General features: G+C 44.7%; 1 protein-coding gene across 2 annotated transcripts in view; it reads left to right on the top strand.

Annotated features, from left to right (window-relative positions):
- The window catches only part of Actn (alpha actinin), a 105953-nt gene extending 87907 nt beyond the window's left edge, over positions 1-18046 (top strand). For both annotated transcript variants that reach the window (XM_075699239.1, XM_075699240.1), the window contains exons 7-16: positions 764-856; positions 1705-2012; positions 3810-4023; positions 4671-4928; positions 5845-6003; positions 6805-6889; positions 8432-8535; positions 10014-10391; positions 11257-11415; positions 14437-18046. In XM_075699239.1, coding sequence (XP_075555354.1) covers positions 764-856; positions 1705-2012; positions 3810-4023; positions 4671-4928; positions 5845-6003; positions 6805-6889; positions 8432-8535; positions 10014-10391; positions 11257-11415; positions 14437-14595 — 1917 coding nt within the window. In that variant the 3' untranslated portion in view covers positions 14596-18046. The remainder of the gene's footprint in view (positions 1-763; positions 857-1704; positions 2013-3809; positions 4024-4670; positions 4929-5844; positions 6004-6804; positions 6890-8431; positions 8536-10013; positions 10392-11256; positions 11416-14436) is intronic.
- Positions 18047-19244: the final 1198 nt, after the last annotated feature.

Raw genomic sequence — 19244 nt, 5'->3', positions numbered from 1 at the left:
TTGAGTGAAAACAGTGAAGTTTATACAGAGACTATCATTTTCACATGAATAATAGTATGTGAGCTCAGCTCCACCTAGTCTTTTCTTTCTCTCTCTCCTTTTTGTTTGTTTCACAATACTGCAAGCCTTGGTGGCATAAGCAGGAGTGCACGGAACAACAATTCAAACGTACATGTGATATACATAGTGTGCACATATTAAAAAAAAGAAAAAAGAAGCATGAAAGCATTTGGCAATACACTGTAAAACAGTAACTTTTGCTGTAACATAACACACAAAAAATGTTTTAAGAGATTAATGCAGTTCAGCAGCTTCATCAAAGTTAGCCACCTCAAATACAGGGCTTGGGAAGAGAGTTCTAATCTGAGACTTCAAGCGAAAAAAAAAAAAAAAAATGTTTCATACACTGCAGTTTTTTTCAAAAATTGGCTGCAGCGAGCGCTTGTGAATGTGACGAGTTATTCGTGTTGTTCCAGACAGAATGATTTGTAAGAATTTCCACTTTCATTTCTCTGTTTCACTCTTTCTTATTATTTCTACATTTTAAATAATAAATGTGAAGTTTGCACTGCTAATAGGACATTAATTAATTTGCCTTCATTGTTGTTTGCATGATTTGGTCGTTAATCACAGTAAATTGAGCCCCTAGGTTTTCTTGATTCTTCTCATTCAGGAAAATATACAGGGAATTCAGAGAATTCGCACGAAGGCGACTGACTGTGATCAACTTTTACTTATTGATTCGTCTTGTCATTGCCTCTAGGCCGAGACCGCCGCGAACCGCATCTGCAAGGTGCTCAAGGTGAACCAGGAGAACGAGCGCCTCATGGAGGAGTACGAGCGCCTGGCCAGTGATGTGAGTTTCACTGTGTTCACGTCCTCTCCTGTATCTTTGACATGCATCCTTAGCTATTGCATGTCGTCGGCGTAGTAGTAGTAGTAGTAGTAGTAGTAGTAGTAGTAGTAGTAGTAGTAGTTTGCAGAAAAGTTTGCATATGGTTTAGAGTTGGGTGAATGGAAAGGTTGCATTGTTCATGAGAATTTAGGCTGGGCAAGTGTATTGTGGAGCGTTATAGAAAAGCCTTTGAGGAAAAAGAAAAGGAAAATTAAGAAAACTTTAGAGAGCTTGATTTTGTAGGTGGTCATGTTTACTGCATTGCTTAGAAATTTCGCAACTTTAGAACATAAGGATGCACAGAGTGGAGGATTAGAATGTTTGTACCATATTTTATAGGATTTTTGTGGCTCATAGGTACTCTCAATTCCCCTATGAGGGGTGCACCAGTTCAAGACTCTGGCAGAATAGTGTGGATCACCCATATTTCTGCAGTGTGCACTAAAATCTAGTGCATTGCCTAGAAGTTTCAAAAAGATCATAACACGAATAAATGAATGTGCATTAGGGTAACCAAATAGGTATGAATCGATTTAGGAGAATGGTAAATTAGAAAACTTGGTAGTAGTTTATTTTTTCTACAATGCAAACAATGAAGGCTTAATAGAGACAGCGCGCAGTCCACTCTTCTTTTTTTTTTCTTTTTTTTTTTTCTAGTTATCATTGTTTATGTTGTAGAAACTATGATACACGTTTTGGTGGTGTGGGCGCTCTTGTGGCTACGATTAAGGGAAGCTGCAGCTTTATTCCACCGAATGTTTCCTGGCCACCAAGCAAAACTTTGCTGCATCAATCTGTGGGGAACGCAGCTTCTGGACTGGATCCGACGGACCACGCCGTGGCTGGAGAACCGCACGACGGACAACACGCTGCCGGGCGTGCAGAAGAAGCTGGAGGAGTTCCGCGCCTACCGCCGCACGCACAAGCCCCCGCGGGTCGAGCAGAAGGCTAAGCTGGAGACCAACTTCAACACGCTGCAGACCAAACTGAGGCTCAGCAACAGGCCGGCCTACCTGCCTTCCGAGGGCAAGATGGTCTCGGACATCGCCAGCGCCTGGAAGGGTCTGGAGACGGCCGAGAAGGGCTTTGAGGAGTGGCTGCTCTCCGAGATGATGCGGTGAGTGAGATGATGCATGTGGAATTCCTTTTTCGAGCGGTCCGTCACGTACAGCAATGTGTTTTCAAAAGCGTGATGCCAAGCTTGACTCCCCTCCACCGCCCTTTAGCAGGTAGAAAAAAAAAGCACCTTGCATTATAGAGTAGAATCTTGATAAACAGAACCTCAAGGCACCAAAGAGATATGTACTGATAAACGAGAGTTCCATTTACAGAGTAAAATATGCAGGGTCATGTGCAGGGTGCAAGGGGTGTCGTACACCTTCTTCACACTTTTGCCACAAATGTTGAGTATTAAGAAATGAGTTCAGCAGCTAGTTAAAGGAAAGAAATAACAACAAGGTGCCTATCATTCGAAATTTGTTGCCGCCACTTTTTGAGAGTAACTTTCTTCACAAAAGAGAAGTGCTGCAGGAAAAAAATGTAATAATAATCTGATATTGGTTCTCTCTGAAAAAAAATAATAATAATTTAGAGCTTGATTCTGGTGGCTCCCTTTGTAGGGAGTTGCGAACATTTCGATTCAGATTAACAAAAGCTCTTTACATTGTTCAAATACAAAACCAACCAATTCAGAGCTTGTTATTCTGTTTAACTAGCAATTCCGTTTAAGCCCAGCTCAGACAATCAGAACTTCAACAGCAGATGAAATGGACATCTCCCTTAGGTGAACTGCAGAACGCGTCCCCTGTTCTCAGTCTACTATGGCTTCAATGAACATTGGCTTCCATAGGCTAATTGTTTATACTTTATTATTTATTGTATATATTTATTTTTGTGAGTAATGATACTTACTATTGCATAAAGCTTCTGGCAGCATTGCTTTCTTCCTATTTTTTGTTTGATGGTTGCACGGTTTAAACAAAGATATACGCACCGCATTCATTTACACCCAGCAATAGTTCCTCAGCCAAGAATTGCTTTTCAACACATAAATGCTTGTATTTCTTTAAAACATGTAGACACAGCTCCAATAATTGACATGCACAAGTTTAGTTTGCAGCAGTTTATCGAGGTCACAGCTGCAAATTTCTTAACAGCCGAAGCACAAGCTTCCGGGCCCTTGCCTGCAAGTTCTTCAATGAAAGTACAGTGCTCGCTTCTACAAAAACACAAATCCTTGAATTTTACATTCCAATAACTGATAATCCATTTCAAAGAATTTCGCATCATTTGTAAGCCCATAGCTTTAGTTAATATATTTTTTAGGTTCCTACACAGCTTAGAAATTTTAGGCATACACCTTACATCATCAGTTCTGCTTCAGCATAGCCATTTGATATAAATACTATTGTATTAGCGGTCTTTTGCCACATCTGGCCCCTTCACCTTAACATAAAATGCACAGACATCATTCCACATAAAGGAGAATTAGAGCAACTTGGTATTCACCTTTATTTTTGGCCACAGGAAGTACACTTATGAGGAAAACAATATATGTTTCTTTTTTAAGTAAAGAAATGAATTAGTGCAGTCATTATGTAATTAGTAATCAGTTTCCTGGACTGCAATACCCTCAACTGAAAGCTTGCTCTAACAATAAAATAAAAAATAAGACTATGGGCTTTGCGTAAACTTTGCCTCGCTTAAATTAGTGTTCGTAGCTGTCAAATTGAGCCCATCAAAAATTATACGTTGCGCTGCGTGGGGTTTAAAACACTACGCGCGATCATTTTCATTATTCCTTAACACACGGAGCAAGTACATCACTGTGACACGGAGTTCCTCGCGAATGACCGACGCTCGAGGTTGTCCCTAAGTGAGCCTGATCGAATTGCATCGCCGTCTCGTCCTGCAGGCTGGAGCGCCTCGACCACTTGGCGCAGAAGTTCAAGCACAAGGCGGACATTCACGAGGAGTGGACACGGGGCAAGGAGGAGATGCTGCAGAGCCAGGACTTCCGCCAGTGCCGCCTCAACGAGGTCAAGGCCCTCAAGAAGAAGCACGAAGCCTTTGAGAGCGACCTGGCAGCACACCAGGACCGCGTCGAGCAGATCGCTGCCATTGCGCAGGTAAACAAAATTGTACGAGGTGAGGGAAGCCTTGTTAACAACGAGCAAGCGCTGTCATCAGAACCTGCAGTGATCTTGAAAGCCCGTTGACATAGTTAGGGCATCAGACGTTAGGCACGAGTGTTCTTTAGGCGAGAGGTGGCAGTTTTTAGGAAATTAGTGTTTTGGAAGGCGACGTATGCAAGTCATCAAACTGCAGAGGCCTGTAGATTCAGTAGTTTGTTGTGATGAAATAAAACGGGACGTCGACCACAAAATATTTAGTAAAGTCAACGTATTGGCTCCCACTAAATTAGGGATTTCCTTGAGCTTTTATTGAGTTCTCCTCGAATTTTTGGAGGATTTTTGAAGAAAATTACCAGCACCAGTCCATTGATTTCCTGTGTCGTGAATAATTTGGTGCCTGGGGCATGTCATTTTATCACTAGCCAGCATCATTTTGGAGAGGAGGTACTAGCTCCTAACGCACTGTCATGGAGATGAGCCCCTCCTCAAAACCCTTTTTGGCCATACCGCCTAGCGCACAGAGATGTCACGACGTCTTTCGATATACACAACACACACTACATCCTTAGATGTCCCAAGTTAAGCAACCTGGCCTGCCAAATCTAATCGGGAGAACGCACCTGCTGCCGTGCGAATCGCAGGAGCTGAACGCCCTGGGCTACCATGACGCGGCGACGGTGAACGCACGCTGCCAGCGCATCTGCGACCAGTGGGACCGGCTGGGCACGCTGACACAGAAGAGGCGCAGTGCCCTCGAGGAGGCGGAGCGCGTGCTCGAGAAGATCGACCACCTGCACCTGGAGTTTGCCAAGCGGGTGGCGCCCTTCAACAACTGGCTGGATGGCGCACGCGAGGACCTCGTCGACATGTTCATCGTCCACACCATGGAGGAGATTCAGGTGCGACGGCCCCCTTCTCTCGTTGCCGTAGCTGCATGCAAAGACGTAGAACGAGTGCAGTGGACTCCAAAATGAACTAGCGTGCAAGCTATAGTTTGAATAGTTGCCGGAGTCGTAGAGCTGTGGGGCACGGTGGAGTTGCAGTCTGTGGCACACACTTTCAGTATCTAGAGGTCGCAGACAGAGGCTTCGCCGCTCATAATGTAAACGACTGACACTGCGGCCTGTGCCCCCCGCAGTGGTTTGCACCTGCCGCACGCGGCTGTGTGAGGCGTTGATGGAGGCACCTTTGTTCGGCCAGTGCTGCCACAGTGATGCTCGTGAAGGCACGCTCCCACGGGATTAAACAAGCTACGACTTGTGTCGAATATGACTTTTCACTTTCGACGCGGTGCTGTTTACGGAAGCCACTGTCGTCTCCTTGTATTGTATCGGGCATTGTGTCACCTTGCCCGACAGCCCACGACATCTGTTGCTGTAAAATTTAGGGATTAAAGAGATAGGAGAGTCAGCCTCACTTGCGTATAGTATGTCAATGCAAGGCAATGTTTATTTACGACCATGAGTGATAATGACAGTGCTGACATCTTCATGCAGGATATCTGTTTTTAGAAATAGTACTGAATTACTCCTCCAAGTTATGTGTATTTTGTTCATGGTCTATTTTTGTGTATTCTTTTTTTCACTGTGCATCAGATTAGAAGGTATGTGCACCGTTTTCGGGTGCATTACCGAACGGTTCAATTCAATATGTCATCCCTTAGCGCCAAACTTAAGACAAGTGACTAGAAAAGGGCAAACAACAAGCACGTGCGCCAGTTTTTGCCCGAACTTGATCGAAGTTTTGAGTCACTCGGTCGGACTTGCAGCTCCTTCCCTTAGGCAGGCCTCTCAACTCCCCCTCGTCTCTGTGCAGGGCCTGATGGACGCTCACGAGCAGTTCAAGCAGACCCTCGGCGAAGCCGACAAGGAGCACAAGGCCATTATCGGCCTGGCACAGGAGGTGCAGACCATCGCCAGTCAGTACCAGGTGCCCGGCGGCGTCGAGAACCCCTACACCACTCTCACCTCTCAGGTCAGTGTCCCACTCTCTTATGCTGGCTGTGCGTAGTGACTGCCGGTTGTGTATTACATCGGCAACTAGCATTGTTGGGTAAACTAGACCAAAGCAAGTTCTTTTTATGCGTCGTAGCTAGTCTGTGTGCCTCGTTCTTTTGTGTTTGTGCGCTTTGTCACCTTCATCTTCCATTACCAACGTACGTTACCCACATCTCTGCGAGTAAGTCTGCTGCCCTGCAAAACTTCACAGTTCTCCAAAAAACTTACGTCTGCAGAACCACATTGCATTTGTAGCTAAAATCGAAAGGTGGATGCTCTCTCTTCTTGGGGAGCCACTTATACTTTGATCTCTGAACCATCGCTGGTTGCCTTGCCTTGTGAAGGGGGTCCCTCAAGAGGGATAGGCGCAGCCTCGTTATGGAAAACTGTTGCCCTCAAGTGCCCAGTGCGGAACCATGACAGCCACCAAATCCTTTTTTTAGATGTTCATGGAAGCGGATTAATAAATAGGGACTAGTGGCAGCTGGGCAGTTCCAGGACACTTTATCCTGAGCACTCGAGGTAGTAATGTAGTCTGCAGACGAGAAATTTGGGGGCTCCGCATAGTTGTGCAGTGCAGCTACCCTACAAAAAAAACATGTAGGAAAATTCTGTGTACCAACTATACATCGTAGTGCGAAGCAGTTGGGGAGATCTTGGATTGCAGTTGTTGACCAGTCTGTGTCCCAGGTCACGAGCTGGGCTTGGTGCTCTGGGTTCCAGAATTTCGATCTGGGTGAAACGCTGTCAAGTTGACCTGGCTTCTGTCTTGTCGCAGGTGATCACAAGCAAGTGGACTGAGGTGAAGCAGCTGGTGCCCAAGAGGGACCAAGTCCTCCAGGCCGAGCTCATGAGGCAACAGTGTATCCTTTTGTGCTGCTGCACCGGAGTTCAGAGTCAAATGCCAACATGCACAGACCAGCCGCATGTAGGTTAGACACACGTAGGTTAAACACATGTGTCATGTTTGATGCGGTGTTAATGCCACGCCTAATTGCTCTGTGACACCACACTGCAGGGCTCTCGAACTGGCTAACAGCCATGTCATTCCGAAAGTGCCAGTTCCCATCAGGTTACTGAAGGTACGAAGAAATGAGACCACTTGGGTATGCTGACTACCACCACCAGAACCGTTATTAGCTACATAGCGACAGAAAGCCAAAAGGCAAGGATGCAGTGAACACACAAGTGCTGACTCTCAACTGCATTTATTTGAAGAAACAAACAAGAAGCAAAAAAACAACGTGCATGTGTAGATTGCACGCTTCGAAAAACTGCCTCTCACTTTGTAGTTAATGAACCCACACCAATGCGCCCGGCTTTCGGTTCTAATAGCAGCGGAATAGTTCAGGTTTCTGTCTTGAGCGCAACATATATTGTGTCCGCAACAGATGTATTCCTTTCCCCACTGCCATTACCAGGCACCTCTCTTTTTCAAAGTTGTGTCAGGCATTGAGCTACCTAAGCGCATGGCACGTAGATGCCTGCATGTCACCCTGTGCGGTTGTTCTGCAAGAGAAGATGGCTTCCCGAGGCTAAGGTTAATCAGCCGGGGATTATGTGAATGCTTGAGCAGTCCCTGCAGGCTTCTGACCAAAGCTGAGCACGAGCAATGTGTTTGAGATAAATGACATGGCCCGTGGCTGCATTGACGACTTGGCAGCTGTGCCATGATGCTGCCAAGTGCAAAATCGGCAGTTCCCAATTGCGGTGCCTGCATCCTGGCTGGCTGAAGTGGCATGCAGCGATCCTCCTGCGTGCTCGCCTGTTAGCGCAGCTTTCGTAGCTGTATGCATCGAGTTTCTTACGACTGATTACTTGGCAAGAAAAGTGGCACTGTAGTGCTTTTGCGTGCACGACAGTGCTGGAAAGTTGGGCCGTCGAGTCTGCATCTTTCTCGGAGAGCCGAGACACCGTGAGGACGTCATTTGGCTACCAACATTGCTTCTGTGACTGTGGTTTTTACTGTCTTTTGTAAAAGCAAGTAAGACGGCATTTTTATTATATGAGAACATTAGTAATTAGAACAGCAGCACTCGTGCTTGGTTGTACAGTTACGTCAAATGGGAACAGTATTGGTGGGCAGCTAGTGTTGCAGAAAAGGCAAGGATGTCTGCACCTACTCTGTGCTAGTTTTGATCACATGTTTTCAATCATATGTTTTTTGGTGCTTCCAAAAGGTGTCGCGTACTGAAAGGCTTTGCGAACTTTAGGGAGTCCCATGGAGTCTTAGTTAATTCAGAACAGTTCACGCCTGCATCCCTCTAGCCCTTGTGTCACTCTGGGTTGTTTGACCCAGTCAGTCAGCTGATTAATCACTCAGTCAACCAACTTTGCACAGTGATGTTGCACGCGGTGACGAGCGTGCCCTGGTGTCGCCTGTACCTTCCTTGACTAATGCTCAGCGAATGAGCGCCTGCGACGCAAGTTTGCCGAGAAGGCCAACGTTGTCGGTCCCTGGATCGAAAGGCAGATGGACGCAGTGGCAGCCCTCGGCATGGGAATGCAGGTGAGCGCGAAATTTGCACTGCTCCCTCTCTTCGAATGCATTGGCACTCAACTCTCTCCTGCCCCAGCAGCTCGAGGTGCGGAGAGGAAGTTTTAGATTAGGGGTACGCAAGTGGCTTGTGTTTAGTTTGCGTGCGCAAGCCGCTTAGGTCTTGGCAAAACCGAAGAAGTCTTGGCGTTCTTGGGTATGCAGGCTGCTTGCGCCTCCCCTAATCTACAACTCTTGTGTTCAGCCATTCGAAAGAGTCTGATTATGTTGATCCTTTTTTGTAACTGCCCAGAAAAGTCACTATTGACAGATGTAAAGTCTGAACTGATATGAAACGTATTGTCACATGGTGACGTTTGAGAAGCAGTCAGTGTAAAAATGTGAAATCGCAAATTTTAATCACGAATCGATGAGTCAGGTGCGCCAGTTACTTGTACACTTTTCGCAGTACATTCGGGCATAAATGCTGGTGCTTGCATACGTTTCAGAATGTACACCAGTATTCACATTGTACACGCAGTCTGCTTAGGCATGATTCTTTTGCCATTGGGGGGGGGGGGCGACAACAATAGAGAAAGTTCCGATACCTGAAGGCACGTCTTGCACTGAGTGACAGCTTTGTAGCAGCGGTTAGTAGCAGTGGGTGAAAAATAGTCGCTAGAAAAATTTAAACACTGTACGCATGTCAATATAATGGTTTGTCTCAGTGTTTTCGTTTGTGATAATAGAAGGGAACAGACTGAGGAAATAGTAGAGCAAGATTGCACGGAATATGGACATTTCTAATGAAAAAGGGCACCATTTGCACAGCCCCAGAAGTCATTATTTGATGCATTACGATTAATATGGATATTAGCGAGACATTGCACATTTCGTTGTACGACCGTCTCAACTCTCTCGCAGACTTTGACAACAGCCATGACAGAAACACTGCGACTGCACTTTAAGGAGTACTGACTCGGACTTCAAAGTTGTAGAAACTCTGCCTCTCGCACATTAAAGGGCGACTCCTAAGCAAGCACAAATGATAGGAAAGGTATTCTAATTAGGTAATAAAGCTGGTCTTGAAATGGCATACCTGCTGTCATCAACATTATTGGTATGTTATGATACCGAACAAAATGAGCTTGTCATGGGGCAGTAAGACAAGGTATGGTGATGTCACTCGTGAAAAGAAGGAACAACTGCTGCACATGTTTCATCTGACCTGGCTCTGCTCGCTCGTGGCATCCTTAGTTATTGCAGGAACAGATTCAGCTAGTGTATCTGACAGCTAGTGTATCCTGGCTACCAAAACAATATTGTAGGAAAAATATTGTAGTAAATTCTATATAGGGAACTCTGGTGCCTACGAGTATTTTTTCAAGGCAGTCGGGCCTTTATTTAAGGCAAAAAAATAAACGACTAGTGAATGTTATGTCGGTACTGAGTTAAGAAATTGGATGAAATGGATGGAAATGGGAAGGCTCTGTGCACGTCCGGCACTGCAGGGCTCGCTGGAGGAGCAGCTGAAGCGGCTGCAGCAGTACGAGCAGGCGGCAGCACAGTACCGGCCGCACCTGGAAGAACTGGAGCGCACGCACCAGGAGGTGCAGGAGGCGATGATCTTCGAGAACCGGTACACGCACTACACGATGGAGACGCTGCGCGTGGGCTGGGAGCAGCTCATGACTTCCATCCACCGCAACATCAACGAGGTGGAGAACCAGATCCTTACGCGCGACTCCAAGGGCATCACCCAGGAGCAGCTGAATGAGTTCCGCATGTCCTTCAACCACTTCGACAAGAACCGCACAGGGCGGCTCACGCCGGACGAGTTCAAGTCGTGCCTTGTCAGCCTCGGATACAGCATCCGCAACGACCGCCAGGTGAGCCAAAGTCTCCGCTTTCTTGGTCTGATCTCTTGTTTACTTGCGACAGAACGTTTGTGTTTGCACTGCTTCGTGGACCCTCTTGTCTGAAGCTCCTTGTATGTCATATGTGCCTCCGAGATGTGTAAGCATGCAAAATTTTACTTGCAGTATCAAGTTATATGAATTTGTTTGTGCCATTGTGTCTGTAATGCAATATGTCTAATCATGTGGGGGGAAAGGACAACTGGAAAAGACAAATTTATATGGACCGAAATCTCGGTGGCAGTGGCCATTACTCACCAAGTGAATGCTATTAGAAGGCACCACGATACCAGGCCATAGTGCATGTACAAGTAGGGTACTATTTTTTGTCACTCTGCTTGCTGTTGAATTGCAGTGCCACTTTATGGCAGTGTAATTTTGCCCTTTGAGTTCAGCTTCACGACAACACATACCACGTTGCCGTGAAGCTGAATCGAGTGGCAAAACATGCATAGAAATTGCATGCCAGCCTTACACATCCATAAATGTCTTAAAGCATTTCGTAATTCAATTCTTTTGCAAATGCATGAATAATTAAAACATTGTGGAAGTTATTTAAGGTAATAAAGCACTCGAGCGTCGTTATAACGAAGATTGTCGTATGGTGAAGTTTCGGCAGCTTTATATATTGAAGGTCAACTGCACTTCGTGCGTTCTGTCCTGAATATAGAGTATCGCTGGTTTTTAGCAGCTGCACAAATCAAATTAAGGTCAAATGTTCTTCGTTTATTTGACCTGAATGCAGACTTTAGTTAAGTATTACACCACATGCTATTATATTTCAGTGCACAGTTGTGTAGATACTGCAGCAATGTCACTTATGACCTGTTGTTTCCAGGGTGACGCTGACTTCAGGCGCATCATGAACATTGTGGACCCGAACAACACGGGTTACGTCCACTTCGACGCCTTCCTCGACTTCATGACTCGGGAGAGCACGGACAGGGACACGGCTGAACAGATCATCGACTCCTTCAGGATTCTGGCTGGTGACAAGGTGAGCTGTCGTGGCAAGAGTCGTAGCTGTTGATTTTACTTCCACCCACTCCGCACAGCCACTTCAGGGATTGTTGACACAGTACAGGTCGATCCGAAAGTAGCAGGCAGAATGAAAGATTAATAATTTTAAAAGTGCAATGATTGTACACTTTTCTCCTCAACAACTGGGAGTCTTACCGCTGTCGTTGAAAATGAAAGTGTACAGTCATCGCATTCTACCGGTGCTAACATATGGGGCAGAAACTTGGATGTTAGTAAAGAAGCCCAAGAACAAGTTAAGGACCGCGCAAAGAGCGATGGAACGAAAAATGTTAGACGTAACCTTAAGTGACAAAGAGAGCGGTGTGGATTGAAAAGCAAATGGGATAGCCAATATTCTAATTGACACTGAGAGAAAAAAGTTAGCGACATTTCACTTCGTGAACGAGGGTTATGCGCAAGCATACTGACACTGCGAACATGCACAGCAAGCACTGTGGCGTCGAAGTACAAACAAAAAGGGCGCAAACACAGCGATTCTATTCTCCACCTCCAGACACCTTCCTCCTCTGGCGCTCGCTTCCCTCACGGCTTCAGAAATAGTCTCACCGATTTCAAAGATGGGCCATCTACACTTCTATGCAGAAATGGAGCTGGGCAGGCCATGTATTGAGTTGGGTAGATAACGAGTGTACCATTATAGTTATAGAATAGGTGCCAAGGGAAGGGAAGACGAGTCAAGGACAGCAGAAAACTACGTGGGATGATGGAATAAGGAAATTTGCAGGCACAAGTTGGAATCTGCTAGCGTAAGACAGGTAATTGGAGATTGCAGGGGGAGGCCATCATCCTGCAGTGGACATAAAAATAGGCCGATGATGATGAATTCGAAAACTACAGACGTTGGCAAGATGTGGGTTTAACAGAAATGAACAAAAAGTACAATTTTTGAAATAAAATATTCTGTAGCCAGAGTAGTTAGGTTCGTCACCGACAGATGGCACTTGTAGTGCAACTCCATGATGATGAAGTTGGCACTGGCCTCTCTGGATATTACTTCTTGCTATCTACAAACATTCCCCACGTTTATTTTGTGTAGTTCTGTGAAAAACTGCATCTTGCTAAAGTCCACACTGTCCATGTTCTCCACTTTAGTTTGTACTGTCCATGTTGTGTACTCACCACCTTTTTCTTCAGTGTTAGCATGAATGAGACAGCTTCACTTCATCAAGGTGAATGCAGTATACTGCGTGCACAATTTGAGGACATAATGACTTCAGAAGTAGAAACAGTATTTCAGGCAAGGTTAGAGGCATCGTTGCAACTCTTTTACATTGTTTCCTTTACTGCTACTGTTGCTATCAACAGTGGCTGTATTCATGGATAGATAGTGCTTGTTGATGCTGGCCACAGCTTCTACAACAGTCTTCAGAGAGTTTGTGGCCTTGTGTAGCTCTTCATCGCCTCAGTGATGAAGAGCCACAGTGTAGCAGGTTTAAATATTGGGAACTTGGATGCTGCATTGAGATTGATGTGACCATAGAAGTTTGTAACAGCCAGCCACTCCTGGGTCGTGCAGACCCTGTGCGGGAAAAAACAAATCCATTACTCAGGGCTGGTGCCAGAGCAGTCGCTCGCACAAAGCCCGAGTGTTTAACTCCGCCGCCTGAAGCGGCTAAGCAATGGCTGTTCTTGGCTTTTCAGCGTTCTCGCTCATGACAGCCTCCACCTGCTTGAAAAACTCAACCCTGTGAATCGTGCCCCACTGCTGGCAACGCTTATTTCTCTTAGTCACCAATGAGCATTGTTCATGAAATGACTGCTCACTCCAAAAACGAAGAATGATGCCAAAGTGAAGAAAATGGCGATCTACAAGTCACTGTTCTCGGCATGTAAAGTGACTAGGACTGCACCTGGATTCATCTCCCGCGCCGGTCTGGAAGCTGCTACCCAAGAATAAATGTGCTAGATGAGTGACAAATGCGCTGGTGAAGAGAAAGTGAAGCGCCCGGACCGATAGGATGACAATGTTATTGTTTGTGGTGATGTGAAAGCTGTGTCCTCAAATACCGTACGGACTGTCTACTGTTTTACAAGAGGAAGCTTTAGCTTGAAGGCTCCTATATAAATGCATGGGAAAGGAGAAATCGTTTTTCTCAGCAACCACTGCACCAAGTTTCATTAGGTTTGTTGCATTTCAAAGGAAAAGTTAACATCTAGTGACTGTTGGAAGTGGATTTTTGATTTAAGCCGTCAATCTCAGAAATAAAAAAAAATCTTGAAAACTGCAAGTTCTCAACAAACAAGACTATCAAGTTTACAGTTCTGTAATTCAGCAATGAAAAATGATATCGTAATTCCATAAATTGCATTGATAGTACACCTAAAGCGGACAAAATTGATGTACTATACATGGCTGCTAACACACCGATAATATGTGAATAGGACTTTTGCAAGAACCTTTGTTAACATTGTAACAAATTTGAATAAGATATAGATTATATCAAATTTTTCCACTTTGGATATTCTAACGAATGAAGTTTACAGAACTGCAATATCTTTTCTTGCTGCAGAATTACGAATTTGTAAACCTTTCACTTCTATTTCTTCAAACTTACCGATTTTCAGAAATTCATGTAGAACATATTCAGACCCTAAATGAAATTTCTGCTTCAGACAGTCACTAGAATTTAACATTTCTTTTCTCTCAAATGCAATAGCTTTAATTAAAATTGGCCAGGAGGTTGTCTCGGAAAAGCATTTCTGCATTTTACATGTGCTTGAATAGGTGGCATTCGAGTTCTTCCTCTTAATGCGCAGCAACACCAACTAGCTGAGTCATGTTCAGAAAACAAACTTGTCTGGCTTTTCTTATCGATACGTTAAGAATGGTAACTTTTTTACAGTAACAGGCATTCTTAGAGAGGTTGAACACGGCCGTCGAGCACAGTTCTGTGGAACATAGATAGCTAGCTTAGATGTTCAGATGATCTGACAATGGTTCCGTGTTTGAGACAAATGCTTGTCTTCTCCCCTGCAGCCATACATCACCGCGGAAGAACTTCGCCGGGAACTTCCGCCAGACCAGGCGGAATACTGCATCCGACGCATGGCTGCATATAAGGGCCATGGCGCTGTCCCCGGAGCGCTGGACTACATGTCGTTCTCGACGGCGCTGTACGGGGAGAGCGATCTCTAGAGGACTGTCGCACGTTTTTGCTTTGTTATTTATTTTTTTCTTTTCTCTCTGTTGGCAAAAAAAAAAAAAAAGAAAAACGAAAAGGAAAGAAAAACACTTTTTTTTTTCCTCCCTCCTGCGAGTACTGGAAGGAATTTGTGGCTGGGGGCAGTGCAGGAAAGACGTGAAACGAGCCAGTTCGAGACCGGCTACAAGCCGACTGCCGCTGAGGGAAGGTTTGGCTTGAACCACTCTGAAGTCGGCTACGAGCCAACGTCAGTGGCTGGGAACTCTTAATCGGCTCTCTGCTATCTTATTTTGTTTTTTTTTTTTGGACAATCATTCTGTTATTCTCGCCCAAGGCAGGTCGATGTTTGCATTGGTGTTATGTCACTGTGGGTTCAGAGGTGTAAACAACAGCATGAAAGAAGGATCGCTTGAATTGCCATTATCTGGAGTCTCCAGTCCCATGGAAGGGACAAAATTTATGCAGACTCGCAAGGGCTTGAAGCTGAAAGTTGGAAGGTAGTAACAGCGGTTCCAACTCGTACAGTGCCCGGACAGATAGGATGACAGTGTTATTGTTTGTGGTGATCTGAAATAGGGATCACCTAGGGATCACCTAGGGAAGATAGGGATCTTCTGGGCTTGCAGTTCGTTTTAGGGCTGCACCATGAGAGCCATAAATGCGAGCTTTGCAAATGCATGACTACTAGGAGACTCTGAGGTTGAGATCCCAGTGTGAAATGCACTTTCTGACGACACCAGTGCAAGCTAATGCTTTGTGTAGAACAAAGCTGATGAAATTGAGCGCTGCTAAATGTCAGTGGCACAATCTGATGATTCTGCAGGATTTGGTTGTGCTAGAAAAAAAAAATGTTCTGGACTCTTACCTCTTCGTTTCTTGATCACCTCTTTCTTTGCTGAGCATTTTACAGCGGAGCGAAAGTTTCTCGCTCAAGCCCAAAGTTTTCGGTGATTTTGAGGTTGTGAGCTTCAGTCGAAAGCGTTGAGAACATGTGGAACGACCGACTTCTGCATTGCCCCTTCAACTCTCCCAAGTCTTTGGCACAAGATGTATCTCGAAATAGGCTTATGGTTACTTTTTTTCTTTGTCAAGCACATGAGACATTTTTTTTACGTAGACAAAGCCGCAGCCTCATATTTCTACCAATCACTAAAAAATTTTAAAAATAACTACACCTCTTCTTAGTCTTCCCGACCAAGCCCAAACATTTTCTATCGTCGTGCGCGGCACAACTCTACGGCCACGAGCCCAAGAAGTCGTCGTCGTAACCAATTTTTATACTGCCAACATAGCATGCAAGTCGGGAGCATGCTTGTCGAGGTGCTAATTAACAGACTAATAAACCCAACAGTTTGTTAGTGAGACAAGTGACACCATTTTGACCCCTCCCAAGCTGCCATCAACCTTCCTGCCATTGCTTGCAGAGCTGTCAATGTGTCTGCGTTTTTCTGGCATTGGGGGTAGAAACTAAAACGTGTTGTGTCGCAGTTTCTGAATACGTAATTTGTTTAAAATGCTGCAGTCCAGACGTACATCGCTTTATTTTTGGCCGTAAGCGTTGCAAATTCGGCACTATTCAGCTCTTGCACTTTAACTGTTCCGAGGATCTGTTTGCCATCTTGAAATTGTCGGCTTGAAATTGATAATTACCAAAACGGAACAGTGTCCCGAGTCTTGTCTTGCTCAAGCAGTCCTCGCTTCTCTTCAACACCTGGTTAGGACTTTTGTTATCGCCTTTCCCGTGCGTGCGGCTAAAAACGGCGTGTTTCATTTTTTTTTTTTTTTTTGTTTCCGTCTTTGAACGATAGCTTCCAGTTTCTTTACTGTTGTCCCTTGTTTTTTGTTTTTCTCTCTCTCTCTCCCTCTATTAAAAGTTTTCTTTGGGTGTCATAATCTCCCAGAGCTAGTCTAGAGACTTCACATATATTTAAATGCTGAAAAGGAGATAAAAAAAAGAAAGAAGGGAAACGACGTTGGTGCGTCGGCAGCGAGGTGTGTTGTGCCGTACCTGTCATCAGCCGTCAGTGCCTACATCCAAAGCGATTGACAGGCGAGCCTCTTTAGAACCCACCACGTCGTAGTCTCGAATCTAGATTTCTTTTTTTTTTCCTCGGCCATGAACGCACTTCTATAGATTACATACTAATGGTTTTTTTTGTTTGGGGTCTTGTGAAGCGGGTCGCGATGCTACCGGGCTGGTTGTGTGTGTGTGTATGTATGCATGTGTGAGCGTCATACTTCTCGGTATGTTCTTTGTGTGTATGTGTCAATGTGGTGAATGTGAAAGTAATTTCTCAACCCCTTTTGACTGTTGTCTGTCAGCGATGTCTTCTTTTTTTTTTTTTTTTTGCAAAGAATAATCTTGAGAAGTCGGTTGCAACGCTTCTGCTAAGCGATAGAACCGAATATGGTATCCACACAACCGCGACCTAGTGATTGAAGTTTGTCGATCTAGAAATTTGCCTCAAAAACTGCAAAATGCACCATTTGACTTCTTTTGTCGTGAAATTTGCACATGCAAGAGTTTGACTTGCAAGCTTCCAGTGCATTTAAACTGTATTATTCTCTCTCACCTACGAAACAACGCAAAATATGTCTGTGTAAGGCTAAAAATGTCAAGCGGTACGTTTACTACTGGAACCTGTCCATTCGTGCCAACTATGCAATCCTGTTGCCTGTATTGTTCTATATTCGACTGGCTTTGGATTTGGCTACCAATTTGTGTCAGCCAGATGACTTTAGTATTTATTTTATTTTTTTTTCTTCACAAATTTAGCATATTAAAATTGACTTCTCCTGGGTAGATCTCGGACTTTGGAGGACTTTCTGTGGTAGATTCCTCCGCGTAGTTGAGAGGTAGATTGACGAGAAACGGATGTCTGCGGAATGTCGAGTCGCGGTTTGTCAGACGCTTATACTGTAATTGCCGACTGCACGTAAAGTGTTTGTGTGCGTCTGTTTCTTAATGTGTTGTTTGTGCTTCATGACTGCGAGGTGCCAAATGTAGACAGTACTTTTAAACTGCCTCATTGCAGTGGGTGTTGCCAAGCGCAGAATTCGTTTGACGGGATGATGCGAGACGTTTTTTTTTTTTTTCCTTAGACGACGCACTGCACAAGCTTTTGCTATGTCAGAGAAGCTGAACAACTCGCACTTTGACTCTTTTTGTCTCGATCGTACATACTTCTGCGTTGCTCTAGGTTGTGTGTTACCCGCTGAACAAAAAAAAAAGGAAGTCTGTTTCTGTTCCGGAATGACAGTGTGTGAACATTTTTTTTTTTTTTTTTTTTTTTTTGCGTACAAAACATACTGGCCTGGGTACTGGGGGGAAACGTGCCGAGATACATTTGTGGAACATCACAAACACCACATATCGTCGCTCGCCTGTGAATTGGAAAAAGGTTTTTTTTTTCTGGCTGTAATGAATAAAAAACAGTGTTTGAACATACTGTTTTAGTTTCTATTCTTGTGTGTGTGTGTGTGTGTGTGTGATTTGTGCATTGGAGCTTGTTCTTGCAATAAGAAATGAGCAGAATTGTTGTCCACCCACCTCGGATGGTTGGATCCATGGTTATTTGTTTATAAATGGGTGCGGTTTTGTTAAGCAAGCATGAAAACATGTTATAGAAGTTGTCATAGTACTTGTAAGTGCACATCATAAGTGTCAAAAAGAAAATATGTAGACATGGCAGAAAAACTATGAAAACACTCAAATATTTCTGAACAAGTACTATATCAGTAGGCAAAGCTTGCTATGTTATTGTAAAAGAACAAGCTAAGCGACTACAAACATGATGAAAATGTAAAGAACACACAATCAGATGTGCACTTGTACAAAATACTACAGTAGCAACGTTAAAATTGAGCATGGTTAGGTGAAGTTGAGTAACTGCATTGTCCTTCATTATTGGGTGGCTATAACCCACCACAATGACTCTGCTGCTGCGGTGCCCTGCTGTGGAGTACAAGGTCGAGGGTACGATTCCCAGCTGCATTACAACAGGGGACATGTACCATTGCATACAAAAGTTTCGACACCACGGCTTAAGTGAGAACAAAATTTTCTTCTCTTGCTACTGTGTGGCATGAATTTGGGAGAGACACTGTATTGGTCGAACAAGCACATGCGCATTGCACCACTTCATTCCAGGCCGCAAAAAAATAATAATTGTCTGGGGTTTTTACAATTTTCGCTCGATGTTGTACTTAGACATCTGTTCAGGGAACCCAATGCTATCAAAATTATGACATACTCTCTCTGTCAATTTGGAGCAATCGACTTTCCCAAAGTCGCGCAAGACATCTGCAAAGTGGCATTGCTGGGATAATGAGCGAGAAAGATGTCATCCACCCAAGAGCATCGTAAAGCAACAGAGCTTGGATGGTAGAGCAACTTCTTCGAAAAAGCCTTGGTCCTGGGTTTGATACCGGGACCAAGACAGACTTTCCTTTAAGTGTGAACATTTCTGTCTGAGAAACACGCATGGGTTCACTTTGTAGCTCCATGCTGCTATTGTTGCAATGTGGGCTTTCTGGCAGACATCTTGGAATAGCAGCATAGCGCAAGCAAGATGAGGCCAGAGAGGAGAACATGAACGCAGGCACTGTCTGTGTGTTCATGTTCTCTTCTACGTCCTTTTCT

This window comes from Dermacentor variabilis, chromosome 7, assembly GCF_050947875.1.
Source record: "Dermacentor variabilis isolate Ectoservices chromosome 7, ASM5094787v1, whole genome shotgun sequence".
In the NCBI taxonomy this organism is placed as follows: Eukaryota; Metazoa; Arthropoda; class Arachnida; order Ixodida; family Ixodidae; genus Dermacentor; species Dermacentor variabilis.
Note: the sequence above shows the minus strand (reverse complement) of the source record. Positions and strands in the feature narration are given on the sequence as shown.